Below are 24,599 nucleotides of genomic sequence, written 5' to 3' on the forward strand. Positions count from 1 at the left end.
TGTTTTCCCCACATCCGGGAGAGTTACGGTGTGGCGAAGCCCCAAAGAAGCGTACCACCCAGACTGTTGCATGCCCAGAGTGAAGCATGGGGGTGGATCAGTGATGGTTTGGGCTGCAATATCATGGCATTCCCCTGGCCCAATACTTGTGCTAGATGGGCGCATCACTGCCAAGGACTACCGAACCTTTCTTGAGGACCATGTGCATCCAATGGTTCAAACATTGTATCCTGAAGGCGGTGCCGTGTATCAGGATGACAATGCACCAATACACACAGCAAGACTGGTGAAAGATTGGTTTGATGAACATGAAAGTGAAGTTGAACATCTCCCATGGCCTGCACAGTCACCAGATCTAAATATTATTGAGCCACTTTGGGGTGTTTTGGAGGAGCGAGTCAGGAAACGTTTTCCTCTACCAGTATCACGTAGTGACCTGGCCACTATCCTGCAAGAAGAATGGCTTAAAATCCCTCTGACCACTGTGTAGAACTTGTATATGTCATTCCCAAGACGAATTGACACTGTATTGGCCGCAAAAGGAGGCCGTACACCATACTAATAAATTATTATGGTCTAAAACCAGGTGTTTCAGTTTCATTGTCCAACCCCTGTATTTCTGTTACCACTGTATATTGCGATTTAAACAGGCACTGTTGCTTTTTCATACCGGAACTTAAAGAAGTTACACCAAAAGTTACACTGATAGTGTGGTAGAGGAGGTAGTGACGACAAGTGGTCTGCAACGTCAGTGCCCTGATACTGCAGACCATTGCAGACCACTAATGATCAAACACAAGTAAGGTTAAAATGTCTTTTAAACTTGTCGCCAAAATTCCACGGAAATCTGGGATGTTTTGACTGGACAGAATAATTATTCAAGATCTCAGTAATATCATCCTGACTAGTCAGAACGATAATTTAAGATATCTGAATTACAAAGGCTGTCTGGATAAAAAAATTTTTAAGATATCCAACATATCTAGATATATCTTAAAAGCAAATTTGACTCATCAAAAATATAGTTGTATATCTCTCACTAAGTTTTGCCTGTCTTGCCTTCAAGATATCTTTAATTTGCACTAGTCGAATCTTAGTTTCAGATATCTAAAAATGCGTTTAGGATATCTTTAACTGGAATTATAAATAGTCAACTAGTCAAGATATCTCAAATTTAATGTATGACTAGTCATAATTTAATTGTTGATATCTGAACTAGACATTTCAGATACTCAGCAATATATTGGAAATATCTTGAATTGGAGCCTCCATACAACTTAACGGTAAATATGACATAATTTATATTAGTCAGAATGTAATTAAAGATGTTTCAAATAGGTATTTTGCCAAGTCAAAATATTATTAGAAATAAAATTGCCTGCCATAATTGGACTTTTCTTCTTTCTTGAAGATGTTTCACCTGTTATCCAAACAGCTTCTTTGGTTCTGAATATGTGTCAGAAGTAAAAGATGTAATAAATTTTAGTCAAAGCAATCACACTAATAGAGCTATCAAGGTTACTAACAGGGCCTTTAAATTTTAATGAATCACGGGGGATCACGGGGGATCCAGCACTGTGTTAACACCGCCACAGTGGACGGACACATCCGGGTGTTTCCCAACCAGAAGCCCTCGAAACAGTGCTTTCAGGTCCGGGAACAGGGACATGTACACCTGAGCTTGAGCTGCTCTGAGAGGCTAAGGCAAACTACAAGCAGAGGGCTGAGGAGAATTTCAACAGCAAAAACAATCAGCAGGTGTGGCAAGAGGTCGAGCACATCACCAACTTCAGATCCAGCAACACTACCGCAGTCTCCGGGGATGCTTCACTGGGAGAGGAACTTAACCACTTCTTTGCACGTTTTGAGGCTGAGTCACCAGTGGAGCCCACACCGCAGCTAGCATCCCTCCACAGCCAGACCTTCACTGTGCAGGCACAGGAAGTGAGGAGAACCCTAAGGGCAGTGAATCCCCGGAAAGCTGCTGAACCTGATGGTGTTACAGGGAGGTTGCTGAGGGACTGCGTGGACCAGCTAGCTGGGGTTTTCACTAGCATCTTTAATCAGTCCTTCACCCAGTGCTCCATCCCACTCTGCCTAAAGTTCTCCACCATCATCCCTTTGTCACAAAAGAGCTAGTGGCACTAACCCCCATCATTATATAGTGCTTCGAGAAACTGGTTTTGAGAGATATCACTTCATGCTTGCCACCTACACTTGATCCCCAGCAGTTTGCCTACAAAGCCAACCGGTCTACAAAGGATGCGATTGCCACTGCTCTGCACACCACGCAGGCACACGTGTAACAGCGAGGGAGCTATGCGAGGCTGCTCTTCCTGGACTTCAGCTTGGCTTTCAATACTATCATCCTAAAAAGATTGGTGAGCAAGCTGAGGGACCTAAGTCTCTCCCACAACATCTGCTGTTGGATTATGGACTTTCTGACAGACCGCTCCAAGAGAGTGAGAATAGGATCCCACCTGTCCTCAGAACTGAGCACCAGCACTGGCTCTCCATAGGGCTGTGTGCTAAGCCCCCTACTCTACACCCTCTGTACCCACGACTGTATCCCCACCCACCCATACAAACCATCATAAAGTTCGCAGATGATACCGCTGTGGTGGGGCTCATCTTTGGAGGAGATGAGAGTGCTTACAGAATAGAGGTGGAGTGATTGCCTGTCCGTTGCACCACCAACAACCTCATCTTGAACACCTCCAAGTCAAAGGAATTGCTTATCGACTTTAGGAGGTGTAACCTGGATATTCAGCCCATCATCATAAAAGGGGACAGGGTGCAGATGGTGCCAGACTTCAGGTTCCTGGGCATTTACATCAGTGAAGACCTGACCTGGCCTACAAACTCCACCTCAGTCATGAAGAAGGCACAGGAGAGACTCTACTTCTTGAGGATCCTCAGAAAAAACAACCTGAGATGTGAGCTCTTGATGATCTTCTACCACTGCTTGGTGGAGTCGGTGTTGAGCCACGGCATTTCCCTGTGGTTCCCAGCTGCACTGTGGCAGAGAGGAAGCAGGTCCAGAGGGTCATAAACACTGCCCAGAGAGTAATTGGCTGCCCTCTTCCATCTTCGGAAGGAATCTACAATACCCACAGTCTCCGGAGAGCCCATAGCATCATCAGTAACTCTTACCTTCAGGGAGGCGTTTTATACACTGAAGGCATCAAAACTATGAATTAACACATGTGAAATTATATACTGAACAAAGAAGTGTGAAACAACTGAAAATATGTCTTATATTCTAGGTTCTTCAAAGTAGCCACCTTATGCTTTGATTACTGCTCCACACACTCTTGGCATTCTGTAGATGAGCTTCAAGAGGTAGTCACCTGAAATGGTTTTCCAACAGTCTTGAAGGAGTTCCCAGAGGTGCTTAGCACTTGTTGGCCCTTTTGCCTTCACTCTGCGGTCCAGCTCACCCCAAACCATCTCGATTGGGTTCAGGTCCGGTGACTGTGGAGGCCAGGTCATCTGGCGCAGCACCCCATCACTCTCCTTCTTGGTCAAATAGCCCTTACACAGCCTGGAGGTCAGACCAAAGCACAGATTTCCACTGGTCTAATGTCCATTCCTTGTGTTCTTTAGCCCAAATATGTCTCTTCTGCTTGTTGCCTGTCCTCAGCAGTGGTTTCCTAGCAGCTATTTTACCATGAAGGCCTGATTCACACAGTCTCCTCTTAACAGTTGTTCTAGAGATGTGTCTGCAGCTAGAACTCTGTGTGGCATTGACCTGTTCTCTAATATGAGCTGCTGTTAACCTGCGATTTCTGAGGCTGGTGACTCGGATGAACTTATCGTCCGCAGCAGAGGTGACTCTTGGTCTTCCTTTCCTGGGGCGGTCCTCATGTGAGCCAGTTTCTTTGTAGCGCTCGATGGTTTTGGCGACTGCACTTGGGGACACTTTCAAAGTTTTCCCAATTGTTTGGACTGACTGACCTTCATTTCTTAAAGTAATGATGGCCACTGGTTTTTCTTTACTTAGCTGCTTTTTACTTGCCATAATGCAAATTCTAACAGTCTATTCAGTAGGACTATCAGCTGTGTACTGTATCCACCTCCTGCACAACACAACTGATGGTCCCAACCCCATTTATAAGGCTTGAAATCCCACTTATTAAACCTGACAGGGCACACCTGTGAAGTGAAAACCATTTCAGGTGACTACCTCTTGAAGCTCATCAACAAAATGCCAAGAGTGTGCGGAGCAGTAATCAAAGCAAAAGGTGGCTACTTTGAAGAACCTAGAATATAAGACATATTTTCAGTTGTTTCACACTTTTTTGTTCAGTATATAATTCCACATGTGTTAATTAATAGTTTTGATGCCTTCAGTGTGAAGCTAAAATATTTATAGTCATGAAAATAAAGACAACTCTTTGAATGAGAAGGTGTGTCCAAACTTTTGGTCTGTACTGTATATATATATATATATATATATATGTATGTGTGTGTGTGTGTGTGTGTGTGTGTATGCATGTGCATATACATATATCCAACTTTTTCTACATACTTCTATGAACTGCACCTTTATTTTTCTCTCACTGTCTTTGAAAGCTGCTTTTTTAAAATTTTGCTGTGCATTTTTGTACAATGACAACAAAGGGATTCTGATTCTGAGTCATTGTCTCTGCCTTCTATCCCATTCAATGTTTGGGTCGTTGTCACTTAACAATCCACACATAAGGTACGACAGACTTTATTGATTTCACAATGGAGATATTATTCTTGTTAATATCTTGTTAGAGCAGCCCTTAGTAACACACAAGTAGGGTGCAGACAGTTATGAAAAAATATGCAATCAAAGAAGAATATGGTAGATGTGCAAAAACAATTACCAATAATACAATAAAATAAAGTAACATGCCCCCAATGATGAGTAAGTTCTCTGCTTTTTACTTTCTCTATGTAGAGATTGGCCATGATGTGTAAAATTGGACATCCTGTGGCACATTCATGCCTCTGTCTGTAGAAGTTGTCCTCATATTTAAATAAGAGGTGGTTATCCTGCCAGCAAAGTCGGACAACTGAAGATGGTTCCAGGGAAATTACTTGTATCATTTAATGTCACATCACCTTTCACTCACATTCATATATTGGATGCAGTGGAGTTGTCAGGGAACATATACAAGAACAGGGGCAAATTTTGGGATTTTATGCCAGTGGTTCAAAGATGGTATGTCCCTGTGCATTCCGGGTTTGTTTTTGTTTCAAAATTACCTCACCAGACTCACAATCAGCTGATTAGCCAAATTAGCTTAATTAAAAGGACTGATATTGTCATGTTTGTGGTTTGTTTATGAGGACCCAAATGAGGGAGGAGCTTGAAAGCATTAGTAAAATCTAGAACAGGCACATGAGGTGAATTCTCCTGAGCCCCCTCAAAAATGTTGGCAACAGGAAGGTATTGAGAATGATGGGTGAAGACAGGATGCCGTGGTAGTTTACAGACTGAGGCCAGAGTGTGATATTCCAGATGTGAATCAGAAATCTAAACCCGCTTGACCCTTTACCCACTTCTCTGGTTAAAACTTGGCTACCGCCTTGAATTCAAAACCCTGCTCCATACATTTAAGGCCATCCATCACATTAACACTCCCTCCTGGTCTCTTATATCAGCCTCCTCCATCAACCTTATTGTGCCTCCTGCTCGTCTGACCACTATGGAATTCAGAGTCTTAAGATGAGCTGCCCTTCGCCTCTGGAATGACGTCTCTCTTGACATCAGGAACGCTGGCACTCTGACTCTTTTCAAACCCCACCTGAAACTCATCTGTTCAAACAAACGTTTTCATCCTGATTTTCTATTTTAATTTTAATTTGCTTTATTATTTTTGTAAAGTGAACTTATGTGCACTGAAATGTGGCTTTTAAATAAAATGTATTAGTATTATTATTATTAATCTTACTCTGGAGTAGCTTGTTGGCTGGAGTCCTCTTGAGTTTCCTTGGAGATTTTGAGAACTGGAATTTCATTCTAAGAGGTTTTGTCTTTGACCCCTCGAGGCACTTGGAAACGGGAACATAAGGTATTTGTGGGAAGATGCCCTTTTCTGTTTTGGTCCTTGTATGTTTTGTTTTACTAATTTGCTGTGTTTTTGGTTTGGATTTATTTAGGTTTGCTGTGTTGCATGTTTATTTTGAGTCAGGCCATGGTCCACTATACAGCCCAACCTCAGACGACCACTCGCCAATCACAAAGGTGTTTTCCATCAGGTGAGTGACGTGGAAGTAAAAAGAGAAAAAAAAAGAGGACGATTGACGGGCGGAAAGAGAATATCACATCTGCCATAAGTAGGGTGGAGAAGAAGGCGGCACGCGAAGAGTGACCCTGAGAGGATAGTGACCAGCAATCCTCTTCTCTGAAATTTCCTTTCTCAATGACCTGAACAATTTCTGCTCTCGGTTTGAGAAGGACAGCCAAGCATCTGCAACCAAGGCAGTGCTGACTCCTGAGCAGCAACCTTTATTGCTCTCTTCCACTGAGGTCAGAGCTGTGCGGAGCAGGATCAACGCTCACAAAGCTGCAGGTCTTGATGGCATCATGGTATATTATATTAATTTCTTTAATCACCATTTTGCACTACAAGATATACAATAAATTTTCAAAACTGTTAGTCAAGATCTGTATATATCTACAGTAACAGTAATAAATATGTAAATATCTGCATATATTATTTTATGCTTAGGACCTTTTGGTTAAATGCAATCTGTATTCCATTGCCTTGTACTTGTGACATATGCAATGAGAATAAAATTTTGTCAAATCAAATCAAAAGTTGTGGGTCAACAAAGTCCTCACACCAATGCCTACTTTTTCCAACTGAAAATACTCAAGAAAGTAATCATTTTGACCCCTGTTGCTAGGTCTCCTCTCTGGCTGGATTCTTCTTTCATGTTTGCAGTTTGTTGATGAGGACCCAAATGCAAACAAGGCATTGGCAGACCCATTATGCAGAATTTAATGAAGAAACTGAAGGACTTACAGAACACGAGGAAAACACACAGGAACCTGGGCGGGAGCAACAGTTGAATCCAGCAGTGAGAGAAAGAAACCAAGGAGCTTAAGCCTTTATGAGGAGTAACGAGTAACACGGAAACCAGGTCAGTACAATCAGCAGATTGCAGAATAGCTGGGAGTGTATCTAAACAGTGATCTAAGGGAAGGATAAATAATGGCCACAGAAGAAAAATAACAAAAACACTAACTAAAGGCTAAGGACTAATATCAACAAAAGAGTCTAAACCAAAATGCGCCAAACCGGATAGAAGCACTTAGAAACGAAACGTAAAGGAATAAACTAATATGGAAAGGCCCTAATGCCAATAACACTAAAATGATCTAAATTCAAACACAAGTGGGAACCAAGTTGCAAACAGCTGTGGATCATGACAGATACAATGTAAGTCTCACTGGTTTGTTAGCTTCCACCACCTCTGAGGATGTATTTAATTTTCCAGCAGGTTTACAGTGATTTCACATATTTCTACAAAAGTTAAGGGAACTATTACCAATAATAACTGCTAAGATCTTCTCAGACCTTAACTTTAAAACACAACTAACCCTTTCAGTGCAGTGAACACATATTTGTCCCTTACAGATTTCTTCTGGTTTTGCTTTTTTGCCCCACAATGCTTTCAGATTATCAAACAAAACTTATCGGACAAAAATAATCTCAGTGAATACAAAAAAGGGGTTTTAAAGTGATCATTTTATTTATTAATTCATTCATCGTCTATACCACTTTTTCCATAGTGGGTCATGGGGGAGCTGGGGCCTATCTCCAATAGTCTACAGGAAAGAGGCAGGGTACACCCTGGACAGGTCGCCAGTCCACTGCAGGGCAACACAGAGACATACAGGACAAACTACCACGCACACACTCATTCACACCTTAGGGCATTGTAGAGAAACCAATTAACCTAACAGTCATGTTTGGACTGTGGGAGGAAGCTGGAGTACCCAGAGAGAACCCACACATGCACAGGGTGAACATGCAAACTCCATGCAAAAAGACCCCTGACCGGGAAGTCGAACCCAGGACCTTCGTGCTGCAAGGCAATAGTGCTACCAACTGCAGCCCCTCATCATTTTATTTACTAAGGGAAAAAGGCAACCCAAATAAGCATTGCCCTATATAAAAAAGTAATTTCCCAATCATATAAAAACATTAATTAACTGTGATTAACAAAATGTTTTTGGACAGCTTGACAGATTATAGCTCAGGATAAACTACATCACCCTAACTCTTGGGTGTCCAGCTCCCGCCCTTTACACGTGTCTCTGCTCCAACACAGCTGACTGAAATGGTCCAACTACTTTCTCAGCTTGTTGTCAAGTTCTGCAGAGGCCTGCTAATGAACCATCAATTTATTCAGATGTGTTGACATGCAGGACAATGGCCTTTGAGGACTGACTTCGTGCGCCACTGCCTTAACTATAAGCTTTATTGCATAGAAAAATTTCAGGCCTAGTCTTTGAAGTAGACACGGTTTCTGACTTACAGACAAAAACTGGGCGCTGGTTTCACTGGTAAGCAGCCCGATAAGTAAAAGATCTGTCTCCCACTTTGCTTTTAAAAATCGCGAATTAACCACTTTTGGGAATGCTGAGCCCAATTTTACTAGCCAGACCCGGAGCCTGAATACTGGATGACCTGAAGAATCAAGGAAAATAATTATATGGAACCTTAAGTAGGCTAAAAGATCTCAAAAAACAACCGCTTATGTCCAGATTCACGGAAATTCAAGAACAGATGAGAAGCAAAGTCACTGACATCTATCAGCCCGAGAAGGGTTACACAGACATTTCTAAGGTTTCGGACACCAGAAAACCACAGTTAGAGTGATTATTATTGAATGGTGAAAAAACAGGGAACAGTGGGTAACATTCCCAAAAGTGGCTAGTTTTCCAGCCTTTTCTGCAGGAGTGGATCAACATTAACCAAGTGGTCACAAAAGAATCCAGAACAACATCTGAAAATCGTTAGGCCTCACTTGTATCAGATAAGCCCAGTGTTCATGATTCAACACTTAAAAAGACATTGGGGAAAGAATTGCGTCCATGGGAGAATTTTCTGTGGACTGACAAGACAAAAGAATAATTTTGTGGAAGCTGCACATTTTTAGAATTAAGGTTTTTAAGTGGCCTAAAGAAAGTCTGGACTGAAATCCGACTGATATGCTTGCGGTTCATACTGCAGACCCTCCAAAGTTGCTAAATTAAAACTATTGCTTCGGTGAACTGTCCAAAATCCCTCCACAGTAATGTAAAAAAGTCCTTGCAAGTTATCGTAAACACTATGAAGTAGTTATTGCAGCCAAGGGTGACACACCTATTTATCAGGGTTGGAGGTACAATTATATTTTCACGGGCCATGTTGGTTTTTCCCTTAATAAATGAAATCAACATTTGAAACTGCTATTTGGACTTTACGTTTTTATCTGATATAGATTTTTTTTTGATGATCTTAAACTCGTGTGACAAAGAAACAAAAGTACAAGAAATCTGTTGGGGAGCAAATATCAACAACATCCACAATTTATGGTCTGGTTTATACATGACTAACCTTTGACCAAAGTATGTTTGTCCATTGGAGATGATCGGGCAAGGACTCTCAGTTTGGGCCAAATCTTATCGATACGCTCTTGTTCAATCTGACATGAGTAAGGCGAGAAAGATATTCGATTAGATTTTCATCCGTTCACCATGTAGAGTGATACATGGGCAAAAGCAGAACTTAATTTTCACATTTCTCTGCTTTAAGCCATTTCTGTTGTCATTTGTCTGACCTCGCCCAATTCGTTATGGATCCGTTGGTTGAACTCTTTTCCCTCTATACATAAGAAGTCATCTCCGGGTTGCAAAATGCCACATTTGGTGGCGATGGCCCGAGCAGTATTAATGTTGTCTCCGGTCACCATGCGGACTGTGATCCCAGCCCGTTGGCACTTCCTGATGGCTTCTGGTACCTATGGGAAACAAACAAAACCAGATAAGCACAGAGTGATACATGGTGAGATCAAAAGAGCACTTTAGATAGCTGGCAGAGCAGGAATTATATCCATCCATGCATTAATGCATTTGTTATACAGGTTAGTGCACCGCATGCACAAAGACAGCTGGGATACAAACTGCTCCACCATGCAGTCCACAGAAATTAAATTTATTTCATAATTGTTACCTTACCATTTATAACATTGTCGACCAAAGTGATTATTCAGTCTCAAATGTTCCACCTTCACTCTGACCCTTCATTTGAAGTCTGTGGTCATCAACGTCTGTGTCAGTATAGATGCTGCCCTTAGATTTGATAACCACATTAAGGCTGTGGGAAAATCCTCCTTTTTTCATCTTAGACGTCTCTCTAAGATTAAACCTCCCTTTTCTAGGCGTGACATGGAATCAGTAATCCATGCTTTTCTGACCTTCTAGTTAGAATTTTGCAGCTGTTTTTTATAGAGGTATAGCCAGGTCACTCTGTCGTCCCTTGTTTTTAAATATGACTTGAAAACACATATTTATTCTCTGCTTTTAAAACACTGTGAGTTTGACATTGATTTTACCCAGGGGAGATGACAAACCTCAGGTCGTACGGGGTCCTCAATGCCAACCACAGCGATGCACGTAAGTCTAGTGAGGATCTCGGCCTCATTGTCCCAGTCAGGCTCTCCGTCAGTGATAGGGAAGTCTCTGTAGGCAAGACAGATTGTCCTTAGCCCCTCAGATGCCATTGACTCAATTACATTCTTTACCAGATGTTCCCGATCCTTAGGTTTGAAGACCTTGGCCTCTCCACTGGCTGTCAAAATCTTACAGCACCTGAAAGCAGATGTCAGTTGTGTGATCAGAGTATGAATGTGACAGAGTGCAGAGCTTTGTGGGTAGAAGCAGTAAACCTACTTCTTAAGCAAGATCTCGGCAGCCCCTTTACTGAACATTCGGTAGCTGCGGTCAAAGTTCTTTAATACGGTGCTCATAGATTTCCTCACAGAGTTGAATGTGTAGACTTTGAACAGCTTTTCCTCTGGGATTTCATTTCTAACATTCTGATAATCTCGGTTCAGGTCTAGGCTGAGTCCCAGTAAGGCACATTCGGTCTTGTTTCCAACTTGGCGAGGCAGCCCACCCTCTCTCTCAGGAGGCTGCAGGAAGCAAGAAGCATATTTATCGACACCACATGATTAGCAGTTAAAGACAATTTAATGTTCAGTCAGTCAGTCATTTTCTACCGCTTATTCCATAGTGGGTCATCTCTACTAAAGTGGTGACTGCACATATATCCCACCTGATACATACCCATGGATTCCACATTTGCACTGTTAGTAAAACAATATAACAAAATAGATTGATTCAGTCTACAGTTATCACAGCATGTCCCAATAATATTATTGCTTAATCTTAGCTCTGTCTGCACTAAGGAAGATTCCCTCACCTAGGCATGTCGGATGTTTGCATTGGCTCCAATGGCAAGGAAGATCAAATACATTTCTGATTAAATGCATTTTTACGTCTATAATTAGCACATTTGAAAGGCAGGTGCAAACTGGCATGTGGTCAATCTCTGCGGTCATTGTGGCGAGAAGGAGGCATACATACAATGACAGACGACAGAGAGAGAGAACCTTCTATGCACATGTCAACATATTTTTACTGTCAGAACATACAAGAGTAAAGTAAAGATGCTTGACCATAATGCACAACTGTTACGCATGGCGGTGAAGGGTTGTTGATATGCAGCACCAGGGCACCTTGCAGCCATTAAGTCGACATGAACTCCTCTGCAAGCCAAAGTATTCTAAAGTCAAATGTGAGGGAATTTGTCCAGAAACTGGAGTTTGGCCCAAACTAGGCCGTTAACAGGGCAATGATCCTAAATACAGCAACAAACCCATGGCAGATTGGCTGAAAAGGAAGACGTTGTTGTAATGGCCCAGTCAAGGTCTAGACCTTTTAATGCTGCTGTGGGATCTTAAGAGAGCTGTAAAGATACAAATGTCTCCAAAACTGAATGGTGGCAAAAGAAATGTGGGTACAAATTCCACCACAATACTAAGATAGACTGATAAAGTCATACATAAAATGACTAAGGTATTGCTGCTAAATGTGGTTCTATAATCTGGTCAAAATAACATTTTACATTAGATTTAAATTATTTTATAACCTGGTAAGTACCTGATAGTTTCATGTCTTGATTTAGAATTTAGGTTGTGCACTTCGTTTATAGAAAGGCTGCTGGGTAATAAGGTAACAGGAGACTGGTATTTCAGGGATTGAAAGTATAATGAAACAATGGTACAAGTTCAGTGTGCTAACTATGTACTTCTATGCAGTGGTACAAATGTCAAATTAAATTAAAGGAAGGAAAAGCATCCTTCTGTGCTCAGAATGAGTCAACTTCAAAGGTGCAGCACTCAAGCAGAGACCTGCTGACCAGAAAAAGAACTGATCTCTAATTCTAGTCATTGGTTTCTAAACTCATAGAAGCAGCCTAACCAGCTTGTCTGCTTTGCACTCTGGTCTGTCAAGTGAATCCTGAAGAATGGGATCTGATGAGTCCTAAGCTGGAATGACAGTGCTAAATACTTAACCCACAGAGCTTCCTGAATGAACAGCTATTTATAAAGCTCACCATAATCTTGGTGGTGTAGGCGCAGTTGACCCCGATGCCTAGGATGAGCAGGTCCAGGATCTTGGTTGGGATGAGGTCTGGCTCAGGCACTCTTTTAAAGTGTCGCCCTGCGATGTAGGCCTGCACCACAGTCATACGGTTCATGGTTAAGGTTCCTGTTTTATCCGAGCAGATGGCTGTGGCATTGCCCATTGTCTCACAGGCATCCAGGTGGCGGACTAGGTTGTTATCCTTCATCATTTTCTGCAACATAAATAGATAAATCAAATTAAACGGATGAATAAAACAGAAATCAGCGTCAGCAAATTCAAAGTTGTCATTCTATAGTTTGCTAAGCAAATGTACAACATTTCGCAAATTATAGACTGGAGGAAGTTAAGATGCTGCATGAGATTATTTTCAATCTGTGCTAATGCTACAGTTGAAGGAATAAGAATAGAAATAACATGATAAAAAGTCCCACTGACTGATGAGAAACGAGCTTTGATTCATTCCAGTACATTGCAGAAGTAACCATACCCTTGAACTCTTTTACATTTTGTCACATTATAACCACAAACTATAATTTATTTTATTAGGATTTTAGGTGATCGACTAACACAAAGGGGCACAGTAAAGTTGGAAATTAAAATGGTACACTGTTATTAATTGTTTTTACACATACAGTACTGTGCAAACATTTTAAGCAGGTGTGAAAAAATCCTGTAAAAAAAGAATGCTTTTAAAAATGGAAGTTTTAATCATTTATTTTCATCAATCAACAAAATGCAGTGATCAAACAAAAGAGAAATCTCAGTCAAATCAATATTTGGTGTGACCACCCTTTGCCTTCAAAACAACATCAATTCTTCTAGGTACACTTGCACACATTTTTTGAAGGAACTCGGCTGGTAGGTTGCTCCAAACATCTTGGAGAACTAACCACAGATCTAATGTGGAAGGAGGCTTTCTCACATCCTTCTGTCTCTTCATGTAATCCCAGACCCACTGGATGATGTTGAGATCAGGGCTCTGTGGGGGTCATGCATCACTTCCAGTAAGTCTTGTTCTTCTTTACGCTGAAGATAGTTCTTAATGACTTTGGCTGAGTCACTTGGCTTTCGCTCACTTAGCATTTTGTAAATTGATAAAAATGAATAATCATCATTAATATATCTGAAAGAATTCTTTATTTTACAGCTTTGTTTCCACACCTGCCTAAAACGTTTGCACAGTACTGTAAATATGTCAAAGATGCGGCGCACAGTTGTATCTAGCTCCTTTTACACTCATCTGCCCAGGATCTAGGCTGAGGTAGCCAGTTCATTCCACGGAAACACAGAGACATGGACAAGCAACCATACACACACTCATACACTGGTTTTCATGATGCTGTTAGTTCACTAATGTTCTCCAACAAACCTTTTAGTCTGAACAGCTGGATTTACAGATGAAACTATTTCCTACATTTTTTGTTACTCAGTTCATTGAAACGATTACATAGATTCATTACACATACAGTGAAATATTTCAAGCCTTCATTTCTTCCAATCTCGACAAGTATGGCTTACATATTAAAGTGCAAACCCAAAATTCAGTGTCTCAGAAAATGAAATCAGCATCTTCATAAAGCTTGTCAGCAGAAGGAAGCATGGAGGGCTCTAAAATGTCTTAGTAGATGGATGTATTGATTGTGTACTAGAAATAACACAATGGACAAGCATCAGCAGATGACATTGCACCCCAAAATATCAGTGACTAGTGACTGGAAAATTCACACTGGACTTCAATCAGTGTGGATTCTGCACCTCACCAGTCTAGAAGCTTGATTTCCAAAACTTTACTTTCATCTAAAAAGAGAATTTTGGACCACTGAGCAACAGTCCATTCTCTGGTTCAGGAGTGTCTTGACACGAGAAACATGACATTTGTAGCCCATAAGCAGGATTCATCTGTGTGTAGTGGTTCTTATTGTGATCATTCCAGTCTCAGTTCAATCTCAGTTCACAGCTCAGGGATGAAGTTGTGGAAAAGTCCATCAGTCACCTAAAAATGGAAAGACAAATGCAAAGATACCAACATATGGCTGCCCACCTAAACTGAAAGGCCAGGCAAGAGGACCATTAATGAGATAAAGATCCAAGAGGCCCAGGGGATTTCTGTACTAGCTGCAGAGATCCACAGCTCAGGTTGGAAAATCTGTTGACAGGACAATTATTAGATGTACACAACACAAATCTGACCTTTATGGAAAAGAGATGAGAGGAAAGCCATTGTTCAAAGAAGGCCATAAAAAGTTCAATTTGAAGTTTACTACAAGTCTTGTAGGGAACATGGCAAACATGTAGAAGAGGGTGCTCTGATCAAATGAGACCAGAATTAAAGCAAAGAAAAAAAGTTGGTCAGTGTGGCACAACTGTGAACTTATGAATTCATGGCTTACCATCTAAACTAACAAGCAGGGCAAGGGAAGGCTTAATCAGAGAAACAGCCAAAGAGTCACTGCTAACTGTGATGGAACTACAGAAATCCACAGCTCAAATGGAAGAATCTGTTGACAGAACAACTACTTTTAGTGCCCTGCACAAATCTGGTCTTTATGGTAGAGATCAAGAAGAAAAAAACATCTGAGGCTGCCACAGAGCAGTTGTATTTGTACTGAGATTAGATTACACACAGGTAGAGTCTATTTAGTCATTAGCAATCATCAGGCAACTTCTAAAGGCAATGGTTTGCACTCAGAGTAAAGGGGGTTGAATACTTTTGCACACGACACTTTTCAGTTTTTTATTTGTAAAAAAATTTGTTTAATTATGTATAATTTTCTTTCCACTTCACAATTTTATACCACTTTGTGTTGGTCGTTCCCATAAAATTCCTAGAAAATATATTTATGTTTGTGGTTGTAATGTAACATTATGTGGGAACGATCAAGGGGTATGAATACTTTTACAAGCCACTGTATGTTTACCATAGGCCCTGTAAGGTAGGATGAGACCACAATTGAACTTTTTATGCGCTAACATGTGTGGGGAAAAAAGTAACACTCCGCATCACCCTGAACTCACCAGCGTGGGGGTACCATCATGCTGTGGGTATGCTTGTTTTTAGACTTTATTGATCTCACAATGGAGAAATTATCCTCTGCATTTAACCCATCCCTTAGGGAGCAGTGGGCTGCCATTGTGTGGCACCCGGGGAGCATTCAGGGGCTAAGGGTCTTGCTCAGGGGCCCAGAGTGGCAAGCTGTGGGATTCAAACCAGGGTACTTGTGGCCTTTCCAGGACACAAATGCCTTGCTCTTTCACCAATAGGCAACCACTCCCACAATTTAAAGCAGGGACATGAGGCAGGGGAAAATGAGAAAAGGTTCAGTCTCTAGATGGGTAAAGATGGTAAAGACATAGCCTGAAAGATCTGCAGCTGTAATTTTAGTGAAAACTTGCTACTAAAGCATTGGGAGAGCTAAGGAAAAATGCACAAAAATGCATTATCAATAAAAATACAGTAAGGTTTATGGTTGGAAAATGACAAGATGGAAAAATACAGAGGCTATAAACATTTTTGCAAGCTACTCTTATACAAGTGTGTAAGTAGGCCGATTGATAGAGGTTGGCCATGGCATTGGCATTTTTCTGCATGCAGACAGATGTGAAGTCGACAGACTTCGCCAAACTGACCTTGACTGAATATGCAAGGGAAATGGTGACAGCCAGGGGGAGTCCTTCAGGCACAGCCACCACCAGCACCGTCACACCAATGATGAAGAACTTGACCAAGAACTGCACATAGATGGACACACAATCTTGCAACCAAGGAAGCCCCTGAATCCAGAAGGTATCAATCAGGAAGCGAGTGATTAGAATGATGACAGTAAGGGCAGACATTAGCAGACCTGAGCACAGGGAGAGAAAAAGAAAAGGAAAGAGTATATAGTGATGCTTTAAAACCTAACCTGAGAAAAACAAAATGTTGCAATGAGTGAAGGCTAAAACTTTTTTAATCCCTTAGGTATAGACCTTGTAAATATATTATGGATCTTTTTTCAGTTAACAATAACATAACTGATCCACTAGAATCCATATAAATTCTGAAATACGCTATATCCAAATATTCCATATTTTTAAAAAGGCTTCAGTTTAAATTGATCTCAAATATCAACATGATTTCTTTTCATGTAAGATCTCATAAAATTCTGGGTTTTATCACCAACTGAAAACCCAGTCCCCTGACTGCCTGTTTGTACCTGCTCTGCCAATCTGCACGGCCAGCTTGGTCAGCTTCCCTTGAAGGACGGATTTCTCCTTCTTTGGTAGAGCTTTCTTCTTCTTCTCTGGTTCTCCATCTTTGTTTAGTGGTTGCATCTCAAGAGTAGCTACATCCTTGTTTTTCCCTAAATGAGACAAAGAAGTCAGTAAAAAATCCAAATTAAACAACTAGTGCAGCTTTAAAAACTGTCTTTAAATGTAGCATAACTCAAAAAATTTCACTCATTTCACTAAGAAACCAATGCTACTTTAAACAAAGGAAAATTAAACTGCACAATTTCAGTAGATGCATTTTTGAAAATAAGATATCTTAAACAGGCAACATCTGTATTAACTTCAAATGAAAGCATATGGGGGCTCTCTTGTTTTTGTAAAGACCTTCTGATGACATTTGTTGTGAATTGGTGCTTTATACATCAACTGAACTGAAAACATCATGTAAACATCAGCAGTTCAAATCATAACCAACACAGAGCTCTTTCCTTGATCAACACCTCTGAAAGTCAGTCAATCAATGATTAAAAACCACATCTATTGTTCAGGTCAGCCAGTATGATAATGTGTAATTGCTTTTGTTTTATACCTTCCCCTGCTAAAGGTTAGAAACTCAGATTTCCCATTTGGGACTGAAAGCACCATTAGTAATATAAGATTCCAGCATGTTAAAAAAAACAACAAAAAAACATGTGGTATATTCATATACAGATAGACTTCACAGACCTCAGCTAAACAAAATACAGATGGAGTGGAAGCCAAGGTTTCTTTGATAGAGGGATTATGAGGAAAGGCCCTTGTGAATGGCCGTTGTTTTATCCTGAAAAGATTGTTACTACTAGATATATGCATTGCCTTACAAAGCATTAATTCCTGTTGAATCATCATGTGTTTTATTGGGATTTTACGTGATAGACCAACACAAGGAAGAGTCTAATTGTTAAATGGAAAGAAAACGATTCATGGTTTTCAACTTTTTTTACAAACAAAAGTCTAAAGTGTGGTGTGTGGATTTGTATTCACCTCCCTGAGACATTACTTTGTATACCCACCATTGCTCCAATTACACCTGCTTTTGTGCTTGGTCTCACTTGAATTTAGTTGCGGTCTTTCACTGAGCTATTCTGATACATGAAATTGTATTGATCTAAACCACTCTATTGCAGCTCTGGTTGTAAGCTTAGTGTCATTGTCTTGTATTTGTTTTACCTGTTCCTTCTGCTTCCCTGCCTCCTTGTCACATCTGTTCCATTGATTATCTGCCTTTGTTATCTCACAGTATATAAGTTGGTTTTGTGTCTTTGTTCGTTGCTGGTTCCTTGTGTTCGTCACACCTCGTTCTCGTCCATGATTATGCTTTGTTTTTTGCCACGCCTTGCCTTGGGAAACCAGTGATTTTGCTACGTTTTTTGACCTTATAAATAAATCTTTGAATTACAAAGATGATCGTGCCGAGCTCTTGTCTGCACTTTGGTCCACCCGCAAACCACATTATGACAATATTGAATGTTGAAGAAAAATAAAATAAAAATCAATATCATTCAATACTGTATTTACTTGAATTTCCCATGTTTATTTTCTTATTCAATTCAATTCAAAGTCAATTCAAAAGTACTTTACTAATCCCAAAGGGAAATTAAATGTTGTTATAGCTCATATTATGCAGGTTTCTTCAAAGAGCCGTTGTAGATGCTGATGGCTGTGGGCAGGAAGGATCTCCTGTAGCGCTCCGTCTTACAGCAGATCTGAAGAAGCCTCTGACTGAAGACACTCTGTTGTTGTAGGACAGTCTCATGAAGAGGATGCTCAGGGTTCTCCATAATGTTCTTAATTTTATGAAGAATCTGTCTTTCCACAATGATCTCCAGAGGTTCCAGAGGAGTCTCCAGAACAGAACCAGCCTTTTTTATCAGCTTGTTGAGCTTTTTTAAGTCCCTGGTTCTGATGCTGCTTCCCCAGCAGATGATGGCAGAAGAGATCACACTCTCCACAACAGACTTATAGAAGATATGCAGCATCTTGCTGCAAACACCAAAGGACCTAAGCTTCCTCAAGAAGTACAGTCTGCTCTGTCCCTTCTTGTAGATTGCTTCACAGTTGTATCTCCACTCTAGTTTGTTATCTTTCCTTTTGTAAAGAAGAAATTTAACTGCTTGTCATCTTGTCTTTCTAAGTGTCCCTTTTCAGAATAATGTAGTAATAGGAACTGTCCTTTGATAAAGAAACTGCTCCTTTACTCTTTACTAATTAAAAAATAGAAATAAAACTAAATGTCAAATTGTTTAACAACCAAATAAATTTTAAAAAAGAAATCCTAATTATTTTTAAATGTCAATATTTGATATTGACTGCTTGGACTGTTCATAGTTATCAATATTAACACTATCATCTGCTTTACATTATATTTGTTATTAACTCTTAGAGACCTCATGTACCAATGCCATCCATCCATCCATCCATCCATCCATCTCCTATACCTGCCTTTTCCGTACAGGGTCACGGGCAAGAGGCAGGCTACACCCTGGACAGGTCACCAGTCCATTGCAAGGTTATTTTAGTTATCTTACAAAATCCAATGAAAAGATGAACAATAAACTAAGAATCTAAAGGGTAAGAAACTCAACGGCCGAATGAACATGGAACACTCTTAACACTCAATAACAACTATCACAAAATAATCCAAATACACAAAAAAGTAAGAACCAGAAACATAAAGACCAATGGATCATGACAGAACCCAGGGGGACCTGAACCCAGGCTGGAAGAGGGGGTTTCTCGAAAGATGGTTCGAAACAATAATCAACCCAAACTTGTGTGCAGGCACAGAGTTCAGTCAGGTGACCCAGAGGTCGATCCGAAGAAGCACAAAGTTCAAGGTTACCTGGACATAGACTTGGGTGCTTCTGCTGAAGGTAACATGGTTCTTGCTACTGCAGGTGTTGCTGCTGCGGGTAACACAAAACGCTGAGGGGAAACATGGTTCTGCAGCACCAAGATGAAGTTAGGGCATTGGATCACTGGGCCTTCGAGCACTGAGGAGAGGTCTGAAGCATCGGTACCTCCACCAGCAGCAGCTGGTGGTGATACCAATGAATTCAATGATGGATTTACCAATGGGCTTCTGCTGAGTCCTTATTTGGCCAGATTGTTCCATCATGGTTGTGTTAAAAGGACCCAAAGGGATACTGGCATTGTGGGAAACAGACAATGGAGAAACAAGCAATGGTCAACAGAAGAATCTGGTAAGAAGACGAGGGACTGGCTTATAACTTCAGGGAAAGAGGGTAAATCATGTGAAACCAGGTGTGCCTTATTACGCAGAACACGCAGGACACTTGGGGAAGAACCTTAGCAGGGGGTGAGAGGAGGTGACTGATGAACACAAAAATAGGCACAGTGGGAACTAAACAGAACACAAAATATTTTATAAAACCAAATGAGTATAAACACAATAAATGAGTAAAAATCTCAACACAAATGAATGAACTTAATACGGAATACCCTTTCGGACATTAATAAATGACTCAAATTAATCCAAATACAAACACAAATAAGAACCAAAAAAACGAAGAAACAGGGATCATGAGACCTAAAGGATTTTCTAGCCAACTATGAATAGTGGCTCACTAGATGCTTTAGGTGCTTGGATCTGCGACACATCTTGGAGCAGAGAAAGTGAGATGCTTTGCGCTTCCAGTATGCATATTCAGCTGTTGACATGTTTGACGGTCCTCAAAACAAGGGCACTTCAGAGCGACCTGGCAGACAGAGGGATCAGGATTGTGCCAGTCGACCCTGAACTCAGCTTTGCCAGTTTGGTGGAATGAAATCATCTGCATGTCTGCCAGGTTTATCGCGTTCCCAAATGCAGCTGAACAGGTCAACATTAAAGTGTAACTAAACCCGACTGTTTATGTACTCCTCATTTAGGAGCATCTCCAACTTGCATCCCATTAGCTTCCTCTTCGTTACACGAGACAATGATTTTTGCAGTGCAGTGCATGGAAGACTCACACATGGAGGGCTTATTTACATATGCAAATTACATATTTGCATTTGTGAATAGAGGTATGTCAAAGAAGAAGCCTGGCACTCCCACATGCGCACTTAATTACATTTTGACTGTGATGTACAAAGGAAATGTGGTTAGATCCCAGTTTTCTAGATTGAAACATACATCATACATGTTTTAAAGGGAAATGCACAGAAGTCTGCCAAGGCCCTTGGTCTATGCTTATTTTTTTCCCATTCAATGTGACTTCACTTTTATTTGATCTCTTTCTGTACTGTATCCTCCAAACATTTATACCGCTTCAAACAGCAACACACCATAGTCACTACTCAGACAGTTCCCATACATCTGCCTTTTCATGTATGCAAAAGCTATTTTTGCTCTGAAACTAGTGAAGAATTAAATTCTCAGGTGCTGCTCTATGTTTGGTGGCGGCTGGATAGACTCCCCTTATTAGAGCTTGTCATAAGCAAAGCTCCTGCTGTCCTGTCGCAGTGGAAACACTGATTTGTTGAATTTGTAACTGGAATCAACATTGCAACATTTGAACACTATACATTAGTTCCTCTAGGAGAAAATTTGAAAAATGTTTAGAAAATAATAACGGGAAGGTGTTTAGGATGCTGTCAAGACAACTGGCCACCCCTAGAGGGCGGACCCCATAGTTGAAAATTACTGCACCAAGACAAAATTAAGTTTGTAATTATAATGTAACAGCATAAGAAAAATCTTTACTGTTGACCTGCAAGGATAAGATAAGGTGTAGACAATGGATAGTATAAACACTTTTGCATGGCACCGTGTAAATATTAACTGTCCGCAATGATGTCTATTACAGACAAAGTGGTCTTATGCTGGTGTTAGTTTTTTGTGAGTTGTTGAGTCACAACAGATCTTTAATCTGACTTCTTACCAAATTAAGTCCCTAACTGCAGGACATTGTTTCCTCATCTCACCATGGTTCTCGAAGCAAACCACCAGTAAAGTCAACTAGTACTGCTTTGTGTCAGAGAGGTGGTGGTGTCTGCTTGTGTGTGTGGATGGGTGGGGGCTGTGTAAGGTGTTTGTGTGTGAGTGTGTGTGTGTGTGTGTGTGTGTGTGTGTACTGTATGTGCATGTGTATGTGTGTGAGGGAGCTGTGTGTAAGGTGTGTGTGTGTGTGTGTGTGTGTGTGTGTACTGTATGTGCATGTGTATGTGTGTGAGGGAGCTGATCCCATCTCTGTAATGAGGTTATTAGTGGACAAGCAGCCCCCAGCAGCAGGGAGGGGAAGAAAGCAGGTGCCGAACTTAATGCAGATAATCTTCTTGCTCCTAATCACCATCAACAGAGTCAGGAACACCTGCTCCTGCTGCTGCTCAGACCATGGGGACATACTATGTAAGATGCACCATGTGGGATCATAAAGAACCAGGAGAGCCCCTGTCCAGCAGCAGAAATAGGACTTTTGATGAAAGCACCACTTTAGAAACTTCTTTTCTCTTTTTGATTGATCTTAATCGAACCCAGCTCATACTATGTCACATGACATTTGACAGCAAAATAACAACTGTGCATAAAGTCGAACAGGCAGAATCAGGGCTTTGTAGAAACTACACTGCTCCAAAAAATAAAGGGAACACTCAAATAACACATCCTAGATCTGAATGAATGAAATATTCTCATTGAATACTTTGTTCTGTACAAAGTTGAATGTGCTGACAACAAAATCACACAAAAATCATCAATGGAAATCAAATTTATTAACCAATGGAGGCCTGGATTTGGAGTCACACAAAATTAAAGTGGAAAAACACACTACAGGCTGATCCAACTTTGATGTAATGTCCTTAAAACAAGTCAAAATGAGGCTCAGTATTGTGTGCCTGTATGAACTCCCTACAACGCCTGGGCATGCTCCTGATGAGACGGCGGATGGTCTCCTGAGGGATCTCCTCCCAGACCTGGACTAAAGCATCCACCAACTCCTGGACAGTCTGTGGTGCAACGTGACGTTGGTGGATGGAGCAAGACATGATGTCCCAAATGTGCTCAATCAGATTAAGGTCTGGGGAACGGGCGGTCCAGTCCATAGCTTCAATGTCTTCATCTTGCAGGAACTGCTGACGCACTCCAGCCACATGAGGTCTAGCATTGTCCTGCATTAGGAGGAACCCAGGGCCAACCGCACCAGCATATGATCTCACAAGGGGTCTGAGGATCTCATCTCGGTACCTAATGGCAGTCAGGCTACCTCTGGCGAGCACATGGAGGGACTCGCAGTTTTACAAAGAAATGCCACCCCACACCATTACTGACCCACTGCCAAAGCGGTCATGTTGAAGGATGTTGCAGGCAGCAGATCGCTCTCCACGACGTCTCCAGACTTTATCACGTCTGTCACATGTGCTCAGTGTGAACCTGCTTTCATCTGTGAAGAGCACAGGGCGCCAGTGGTGACTTTGCCAATCCTGGTGTTCTCTGGCAAATGCCAAGCATCCTGCACGGTGTTGGGCTGTGAGCACAACCCCCATTTGTGGACGTGGGCCCTCATACCATCCTCATGGAGTCGGTTTCTAACCGTTTGTGCAGACACATGCACATATGTGGCCTGCTGGAGGTCATCTTGCAGGGCTCTGGCAGTGCTCCTCCTGTTCCTCCTTGCAGAAAGCCAGAGGTAGCGGTCCTGCTGCTGGGTTGTTGCCCTCCTATGGCCTCCTCCACGTCTCCTGGTGTACTGGCCTGTCTCCTGGTAGCGCCTCCAGGCTCTGGACACTACGCTGACAGACACAGCAAACCTTCTTGCCACAGCTGGCATTGATGTGCCATCCTGGATGAGCTGCACTACCTGAGCCACTTGTGTGGGTTGTAGAGTCTGTCTCATGCTACCACGAGTGTGAAAGCACCACCAACATTCAAAAGTGACTAAAACATCAGCCAGAAAGCATAGTTACTGAGAAGTGGTCTGTAGTCCCCACCTGCAGAACCACTCCTTTATTGAGTGTGTCTTGCTAATCGCCAAAGATTTCCCCTTGTTGTCTTTTCCATTTGCACAATAGCTGTGAAATTGATTGTCAATCAGAGTTGCTTCCTAAGTGGACAGTTTGATTTCACAGAAGTTTGATATACTTGGAGTTATATTGTGTTGTTTAAGTGTTCCCTTTATTTTTTTGATCAGTGTATTTCATCTGTAAGTCAGCAAGATGCGTCAGAAACCCTGGAGGTGTCATATACACACACCACTACCTCAGTAACACAAACCACTGCAAATCTTTCACACACATCGTTCATGTTTTTTATGAATCATCTCCCAGCATACATGTTGTTGGACAATATGAGAAGGTTTAAACACCCAGAACGAGCCAAGAGGAGAATAAAGAAATACCCAGATATATACCCATAGTGAGCACATGAGTAAACTGGATATTATATCAGTTTCATTTCCATTTAAGAAGATACACATTGCATTAGTGTCTGCCACTGCAGACTGTTGTCACTGACTGAGCCCTAATTGAGTTTCTGCTGTTTCCACTGTAGAAGAGGGAAAACTTTGGCCATGAGAGGAAATCTGAGTGCCTATGGTAAAAGATTCCAGTTGGCCATGAGGAAGTTCTGTCAAACTTTTTAAGAGCTCAAAAAAAGAAAGGATATTATTTGGCAGCATAAGGACTAAATCCATTACTGTGGCAGAAGTCACTAAGGTTCATAAGCTCCCCT

The 24,599-nt window shown here is 41.3% G+C and overlaps 1 protein-coding gene across 2 annotated transcripts in view; it reads right to left on the reverse strand.

The window, feature by feature from the left end:
* Positions 1–24,599, reverse strand: part of LOC124859389 (plasma membrane calcium-transporting ATPase 1-like) — a 74,202-nt gene that overhangs the window by 13,773 nt on the left and 35,830 nt on the right. For both annotated transcript variants that reach the window (XM_047352147.1, XM_047352156.1), the window contains 7 exons: positions 16,876–17,022; positions 16,310–16,524; positions 12,651–12,893; positions 10,922–11,163; positions 10,603–10,840; positions 9,811–9,990; positions 9,588–9,675 (listed from right to left, as the gene is read on the reverse strand). In XM_047352147.1, the coding sequence (XP_047208103.1) occupies positions 9,588–9,675; positions 9,811–9,990; positions 10,603–10,840; positions 10,922–11,163; positions 12,651–12,893; positions 16,310–16,524; positions 16,876–17,022 (1,353 nt within the window). The remainder of the gene's footprint in view (positions 1–9,587; positions 9,676–9,810; positions 9,991–10,602; positions 10,841–10,921; positions 11,164–12,650; positions 12,894–16,309; positions 16,525–16,875; positions 17,023–24,599) is intronic.

The sequence above is a fragment of the Girardinichthys multiradiatus genome, chromosome 2 (genome assembly GCF_021462225.1).
Source record: "Girardinichthys multiradiatus isolate DD_20200921_A chromosome 2, DD_fGirMul_XY1, whole genome shotgun sequence".
NCBI lineage: Eukaryota > Metazoa > Chordata > Actinopteri > Cyprinodontiformes > Goodeidae > Girardinichthys > Girardinichthys multiradiatus.